An 8,472-nucleotide genomic window follows, 5' to 3' on the forward strand; every position below is an offset into this window, starting at 1 on the left:
TCCAAAATACATTAAAATAAAGGTTTTAATAAATCTGTTCGTATAAACATGCACCCTTGATTACCGTAAACAAAAACTAACTTGCTCGTCGCTGATTGGTCAGTTCAAATTTCTTCGTAAATTACAGCCAATTACAGAAAAGTGGTTTGTTTTATGAGAAGCTTTTTTGTTTATTTGTGTAAGTAGGTAGTTATTTATAACAATACCTTGATGATTTGGTTTCAAAGTGCTTTTCGTTGCTGGCGGTTAATTTAGCCGTAACAATAAAATACAAAAACGTTGAACCATTTTCAATTGAACTTTCAGAATGCATACGCCACATACCTAGTATCACATTTGTAAACAACAAATAATGTAGATAGCAATACTGCCAATTTTGACTATTCAGCAACCACGGCTGTACTGCACAGAGTGCACAGTTAGTGCGGTGGCTGAGCAACAGGCTGTCTTACAATCCCGCTCACGCGACTCTCGCACGGAGCAACTCTTTGTGTGATCCACAAATTGTTGTTTCGGGTCTCAGTGTCATGTGTATGTAAACTTGCTTGATTGTAAATGCACCCACGATAGGTACAGGAGAAAATCCTAGTGCGTTGAACCGCTTTTAAAAGAAAACACAGAACACACGGCTTTTCGCCGTGAAGCGTCGGGAAGCGCGTCTACACACGGCGAATTAACCGTAGATTTTTACTGCAAAAAGACGTGTGTGTACAAGAGGCCTTAGACTATCGTAAATTAGTCCATATTGGAAATCTTTAAGAAAAACAAATGACATTATGTAGGTGTACCTACCAAGAGGCCTCGTGCAATTTTTCCTGAACGATAGAACATGGCGCTCGGAGGCTGGCCGTCTTCCGTGATATTCATCATGGGTGTCCGCGGCCCGTGTCCGCGGGTGGCTCTTAGCTTTAATTGTCGAATGCGTGCAGCCCGGAGTACTGTTGTAGGTACACTCGCTCCCCGCGGTATGGAGCGATAGCAACTACGTTTTTGCATTAAAATTGTAGACTTTTTCGGTGTCTGCCCAAGTAAATCATCATGTTTAATGTCTTAGGTAAATAAGTTCTTCAATATCTGATACGTTTTTAGCAACCAAAACCATAATTCAATAATCATCAATTCTTAAAAAATGCTTCTTGGGACTGGTCTCAAACATTTAGTCCACAACCATGCGATTTAGTTTTACTTCTTTTTATGATCAAACCCTTTTCTCTTTCTATATTTACTCCTTTTCAATCTTAGGTATCTACTAAGATAGATCACTCAAACTTTTAAAGTCAACTTACTACACTACTTCCAACCCAATACCATCCTTCATCTGCTATCCGTACAGTCGCCTGCGCATTTAGTATCCATGCACCTTGTAATTTCTCATGCTAATAGCAAGCTACTGCGCCGTGTACCGCTGTACCGATGGTACTTTATGACAATCGCTGGCCACTCGGTAGCATGCACGATCATCAGACTCGAAATGGATCCCCAGGCTATGTACTGGGCATCTAATATCTATATAACATCGTGTCTCCTATTCTCAGAAAAGGGGGGTGGGAGTTATGAACCATCCTAAAAAGCAACGTCACGCCTTTTATCCCCGAAGGGGTAGGCAGAGATGCTCATTACGACACGTATTTTCGCTATACAATATACACCACTTTTACCATTTGTGTTATAAGTCCCATGTAATAGGAGGTGAGCCTATTGCCATATACTGGACACAGTTCTAGACTCCGTGCTACAACTGAAATATTTTTTCAAACCGAAAAAGCCCAGTAATCATTTGCCCGACCCGGGAATCGAACTCAAGACCTTTTGTCCGGCAGTCGCACTTGCGACCACTCGACCAACGAGGCAGTCAGAGATGAACCATTCTACAATCTGGAAATTATGCTATCAGTCAATCAATCTCCTTTAAACCTGAGTGTCTTCTTAGCGGGCAATCATTGCAAAGTTCTTGTTGCAACTAGAGTTCTGGTTTGGATATCGAAAATTTCAATTACTTAAGTAGTTTTGCCTACTCTTAGCAACATTCAAAATAAATTTTATTTAGAAGTCAACGTCTACTCTTCAACCGGCATTCTGACCTTAAAAAAAAGTCAAGTTAATCTAGAATAAAAAAAAATCCACTGACTGATCTAGGAATTAAGCTCAAGACTTAAGACTTGCTTGCTCAGCAGGCGTTGCGACTAGGCACACTGGACTAACAAGGCAGTCCTCATATTTCAAAACTTTCATAAAAACCTACAAGCAACTACTTAAATACTTAACTTTGTAGTTAAGATCTTGCACGCACATCTGTACTTACGAGTATGAGCACGAGGCATCCGATTATACCCAGCTATTAATAGCAATACTCATTAATATATTTAATTTACCTGACAGCCACAGTAACTTGATCGGGACCCACCTGTTGGGTAAGTGATCGCATCTCCCGTCTAGGCTGTATGTTGCGTGTCCATAGCCTTACTTAGCCACTACTTACATTAAAAACTTCAAATATTGACGTACGTTTGACAGCTGACGAGATGTCACTTTGACACATGTCACCGTATTATGATGTCGAACGTAAAAAGTTGTTGAAAAAACATGAAAGTCAACTTTTGGCGCCATAAAGTCAACACAACAATGTAGTATTTTAAAGAGCCAATAATTTAAAAATGGCTACATGTTGTGATGTTGTAGATATTTGTAATTTTAATATCTAGATGCAGCTGGATAAAGTAGGTGCCGTTTGCAAAGTGGTCGACAGGTAAGCATTCAGTTGTTTTAGCGATTGTGATTATTATAAAACAAGTATTAAATAAGATGGACGGTTTTTTTCACTTCTTATTGATTTCCACTCATAAATTTACCTACTTGTCTTTTATATATTTTTTTATTTAATCTTAGGTATATGGAAGAGTATAGGAGATTTAATAACCAAACTAAGCTAGATAAATAAATAGTCTTGTATTACAAACATGCTGGAAAGTTTATTTTGCTCATTTAAATAGATAAAGTATAAGTGACAAGGCATTGATATTTTGCATAGAGCATTTCTCACATTTATATCAAACGAATCGGAGATAAAACATCGATAAAGTGGCTCCACCTGTCGAGGCAGCCACGAACTACATGAAGTTCAGCATCATACGGCATGACAGCATGGCATGACTGACTAGAACTACGATTGATTGACCACTGGGTTCAATGGAACATGATTAAGATGAAGACACTTCACTTCTATAGGTACATACATAGATTAAATGGGAGTTTTAGGTACCTACGTTCCTAAATGTCAGAATTTGGGATGGTTTTGGTACTTTGAAAAATAAACGATTTTTATCCGACTACTTACCTACAGACACGAACGGTTACAAACGGTTTTTAATAACTGTCAATTCACGTAAGGTTTACAAAACTTCAAAAAGAAGTAACAGCCAGGCAATAGCCAGTAATAGCCAGTGTAACCGTTAGGTAAATCACTTTTAAATACCTATAACGGTCTTTATGACCTATCAAACTTATCTAGTAACCCGGTACTTCCTTACAAAATACCTTACCGAATAATTCAATTTTGTACTAAGCATTTACGGGCATTAAGTATTAAATTAAGACGTATCGGACCGTGGGAATGTTGTACTGAGATGCGAAATGCTAAACTATGTAAATTGCGCGGGAAAGGATGAATGTCACATTTGGCGGCCATATTTTATCCGCAACGGGCGCGTTCTTCGCGCGCGCGATTTATGTCGCGTTCACGTATTGAATTAGATAAATGGTTTGTTTAGCTATTGATAGAGAAGAGATAAATAAGTAGATAGGTTTTGCAAATAGACAGTATTGACCACAAGATTTCACTTCGCGATATTATGAGTTCTGGATGTAGTCTTACAAGGTTCTGAGTAGGTATTGTATAAGGAAGTTACCTACCCTCAAAACCTCAGTACCTATAAGAGGACATCAGTTTCTTTTAGAATAAGAGATTAACTTCAGTGCAACCATTACTTATTCCGAAGGAACCTAACGATAATATTCATAGATTAACATAACAAGGTTTGCTTAAAGTTAGCCAAAATAGGTACCCTAATTACCTATGTAGTAAGTACCTATGTGTATCTTGAAAGCTATTCACACTCCACAGACGACATGTAAGTACAGATAAGGAGGTAGGGTCTTATTTTTACAAAGTATTAAGCATCCTGACAAAGGAAATAAACAATCACCTCCAGGTCCTAAGGTCCGATCACTTTTAAACCAGTTATTTGAACAAAATACCTACCGCAACAATCAAAGTAAATGCACACTGTCACATTAATTATACCAACTTTCGTACAATCGTTTTCCAACATTCTCCCGAATTGTACCGAATACCTCAAGATACCTAATTGTGCAGGTGACATGACAAAGACTTAATTAGATACTTCAATGGCCAAATTAAGTCAAAATTACGGAGAAAACGTAGCTAAACACAAGTTATCTTATCAACATATCCGAGGCATCCATTCAGGCATTCCGCGGGCGAGTACAATTGTTTGATTCACAGGGGCACAATGTCGGCTTTTAAAATAGAACAAAAATCATTCGAGAAGGAATCAGCATCAGTTTGCGACATTTAAATGTGCTGGCGGCGCTTTTGGGCCCGCCATTTGCATCCGAGATCGCGTTGATCGGCCATCTTGCTGCGTTTTTTTTTGCCGCCAACGCGCTCCTGTAGGGTTAGTGCACACTGAGGTTGGTTTCTTGTTATTTCTTTCGAGAGAACTGAATTATAAATGCTTTCTTATTTTCTTTATACTCAGGTACTAAGATAATTTCTAGATGCTACTGGTCCCTATCTTGACACCACATTACATTACGAAAAGGTAAGCACAGGGTGTGCTTTGCCTATCATATCATTAAGTTGTTCTCAAAGATAGCCGTCTGCAACTGTAAGCTATAAGCCTATAACTAAATAGTTTGAAAAATGTCTGGCCTCTTGACTTCGCCAGTGACAAAAAGGTAGCCTATAAGTAAAAACCAAATATTTATCCTATTCATGCTGTATGCCATGCACATTTATTTTATGGCATAGGTATAGCATGGAATAAAATAAACAAGGGGAAATGTCATGCAACCCAGTTACTACGGGAACCACTAGTAATTAAGTATAAACGTAGGTACTGATGTAAAAAATAAATAAACACCTTCACCTAGCACTCAGTGTAACACAGCCTTACCTCACGCAACATTTCGTTTTGTTCTTGCCCCATCTTATATTCGGTAGCGGCGCGGGCGCAGCAAAGGGACGCATTCAATTATTTACTCGTATTATTCTTGTTTATAACTGGTGTACGAATGTCGTATGTGATGCCTATCATCATCCTCGCTAATTGGGAGCGGCCAGCTACAGCTTTTTTTAAACTAGTGTCAGACACGTAAAGGCTTTAATGTCAATGACCCTTTCTAGGTTGTCGTCTAAGGTCTATATGTAGAAATATGTACGATACAAGTAAATTGTAGGTACCTACTGCAACCAAATAAACCGACTCATTAATCGAGTAGTCGGGAACGCAGCTAATGAACCAAGAGTCTAATGTCCGAATACTCAGACGCTACTCAATTTTTAGTCGCTCTCAAAACTAGTTCTGTCCCTATCAATTCTTTATAAAATGACAGAGATAGCGCGATATTTAAGTACAACTTAAGTTTGAGTAGTATTCGGGCGTAAGAGTTCGATTCCCGGATCGAGAAAACATTTATAAGTATCTAACATCAATGCATATAACATCTTTGCTTTAATATAAATACCTCCTTAACTCCTTCTAAGAAAAATAGAGCAACAAATACCAAACAAGCACTTTTTAAATTCCTTGCCCACAGAGTAAAAACGGGACGCTTTTTTGTCTGTGTGTAAGCTGAAAGACTGAAGATAAGTAGTCATCTTAATGGCGTTGGAACTGTAGACACACCCCAGATAGTATTTTTCTGCGCAGTTGGTTCAATGTGTAGCGTTGTTGATCCCGCACGGAACAACTCTGCGTGATTTATAAATTGTAGTCGCGGGTCTGTGTGTGATTTTTAAGTGAGCTTATATGTTTGTGAACGCACCCACGACATAGGAGACTATCCTAGTATGGGGCAATGTTTGTTTAAAAAGAGAAATAAAATTGTGGTTAAAAATAAAAAGACTATAAATGCAATATAACAATAGTATATTATTAAGTAATATTATCCAATAACATAGGAGTATTTGCTAACGATATCCTTATAGAAATCAAACACCAGTTGGCTCGCTGACCGGCAGCGCTCCAACGCCTCTTTGTATGCATCTTCACTGAAACTACCGTTTGTTAGAGCTGGAAATAAAAGAAAATTACATTAGACAATGTATTATGTTTATGTAATTTTAAATGTGACTGCAGTAACTATAAACTTCAAATTGATAATTACATACTAAATCTGCTTCGTAATATATGTATCAGAAGTATGACTCCTGAATCTTGAATGAAAATTATATTGCGAACGTCGAAAATTCATCAAAAGCAGTGGTTCAGTGCCTCCAGTGCCGTAAAGCAAACTCATAAGTTTGCTTTACGTTTAAAGTAATCGAAACGAGAGCGCGTTCGGCGCTCTGATTGGCCTGTTCTAATAAACCAACCAATCAGAGCGCCACGACTTATTGCGGTTGGTCCATATCTCATGTGCATATAATAAATGTACTTATAAAAGGCGTGATAAAAAACCAAGTAAAACTCACAAGTAATCAATCTCTTCTCTCTGCTATCAAAGACAAAGTTCATGGTGGCGCGAGCAGTTTCAAGCTGCGCGGCATCAGGGTCCAGTTGTATGTTGCCCTGCTCGTCCACCGCGCAGGCCACGCCGGCGAACGTGTGCCGCATCGCCACGCCAGCGTTCAGCAACGCCAGGCACGCGCAGTTTATGGAACATACCGTGAACTGTAACAAAAGATAGTTATTAATCAACAATATATCCGAAATAGGCTCACCCTTACATGGGACTTTAAAACACAAATGGTGAAAAGTGGGTATACATTGTCTAGTGCCATTATGTGCCGTAATGTGCACCTCTGCTTACCCTTCCGGGGATAAAAGGCGTGATGTTGCATCATATATCCAAAATAGTTTAATATTATTATCTTTTGTCTGGTATTTTTTACATACATTAGTTTCTATTCTTATGAAATCAAGCTGCGATTGAGCATAATGAAGCATACTTCAATGATAAGCATTTGGTGACGCTCATGGACATTCGCCAAATCTGCTGTAAGCATTCTAGGAAGGGAAGAGGGCCGATTGGATTGGCTCTTGGGTCATCATAATCATAGCATTATTTCATGCTATTTTTAGTCATCCCATATTATATGCATATTTTGTTTGTCTATTTATAACTTTAAAACTGTCATGGAACTTACACCTCCATAGTCCTCCAGCTCCTGTATGGTGACTGTGATGCCAGTCCTCGGGTACAGACTGCCCAGGATAGCACTCTCACACGTCTGTCTGATCACATGCTCCTTGTATCTGGAATGTTATTACAGAAGATGTAAATTAAATTGTCCATCCAATTTTGAAAATGATCATGGAGTCTCTTGCTTGCTCTTCTCTACAGCAGTAGTTCCCAACTGGTGGTCCGTGGACGATCATTTGTCCACAGAAACTAAAATATGATCAGCGAAATAAGAAAGATGTGGGCTACCTAGTAGGTTTACCAGGGCTCCAGCTTGAAAAGCAGGAGTAGGAACAGGGTGATCTATAAGAGTCTGACACTCCCTCTCGCCTCACCCAAAGTGGGAGAAGTCATGCAATGATTTTCCCCCCTCAAAAAAAAGATCTTGGGATCTTCAGTTCTGATTTCTAAATGAAAAAATCAAGAGATCTTTGTAGCATTTGTTTACCTGTCAGCTACTGATGGCTTCCCAACTTTACTAGTGAACAAGACCTCGAGTGTGGCCTTCTCTATGCTCTGACTGGTCATCTTAATGTCTAGAGGACCGTTCACACTCACCAGTGCCACGGTTTGACCTGAAATACCAACAATACAATGATAAGTTTGAGTTCGCTTTATGTACCACTACTTAAATGTATTGTGTACTGCAGCTGCTGCAGCTGAGCAGCAGGCGAAACTGCAAGGGAGCAGCTCGTTATAGATATGAAACAAGAATTGTACTGTTACTAGTTACAACACACACACAAGATTAAATGTTCCTCCAGATTATTCAACATGTTTCACTGTATCTTTGCTACAAACTCCTATATCAAAGTAAATACTAAATAATAAACGAAAACTACATACCTTGAGACAAAATAGCCGATCCATCTGATTTACTCAGAAAGTTGCACTCGCATTTCATCGGCCGTAGTTTGAAATCTTTTAAATCAGTGTTTTCTACTTCCATTGTTTATATTGTACACGTTTTTTACTTAGAATCTGAAAATGATAAAGTTTGTTTTGAAGAAAACGTGTGCGGATCTCACAAAATCTTTGACATTAGAA

The 8,472-nt window shown here is 38.8% G+C and overlaps 1 protein-coding gene across 1 annotated transcript; it reads right to left on the reverse strand.

The window, feature by feature from the left end:
- Positions 1 to 6,155: 6,155 nt before the first annotated feature.
- LOC118275410 (exosome complex component RRP46) lies at positions 6,156 to 8,468 on the reverse strand. Its single transcript, XM_035593350.2, has 5 exons — positions 8,272 to 8,468; positions 7,874 to 8,000; positions 7,391 to 7,499; positions 6,716 to 6,914; positions 6,156 to 6,314 (listed from the first exon to the last, which is right to left on the reverse strand). Exons 1-5 carry the CDS (start codon positions 8,372 to 8,374, stop codon positions 6,187 to 6,189), a joined length of 666 nt encoding a protein of 221 aa, XP_035449243.2. The 5' UTR covers positions 8,375 to 8,468; the 3' UTR covers positions 6,156 to 6,186.
- Positions 8,469 to 8,472: the final 4 nt, after the last annotated feature.

The sequence above is a fragment of the Spodoptera frugiperda genome, chromosome 8, assembly GCF_023101765.2.
Source record: "Spodoptera frugiperda isolate SF20-4 chromosome 8, AGI-APGP_CSIRO_Sfru_2.0, whole genome shotgun sequence".
Lineage (NCBI taxonomy): Eukaryota > Metazoa > Arthropoda > Insecta > Lepidoptera > Noctuidae > Spodoptera > Spodoptera frugiperda.

What these genes read in the sequence shown, in the direction of transcription:
- LOC118275410 (XM_035593350.2), bottom strand. Translation starts at nt 8,374, where the DNA reads ATGGAAGTAGAAAACACTGATTTAAAAGATTTCAAACTACGGCCGATG. An exon ending in AAGCCATCAGTAGCTGACAG is followed by an intron (nt 7,500 to 7,873) that starts GTAAACAAATGC and finishes ATAACATTCCAG; the next exon opens with ATACAAGGAGCATGTGATCA. An exon ending in AGAGAAGAGATTGATTACTT is followed by an intron (nt 6,315 to 6,715) that starts GTGAGTTTTACT and finishes TTTTATTTCCAG; the next exon opens with CTCTAACAAACGGTAGTTTC.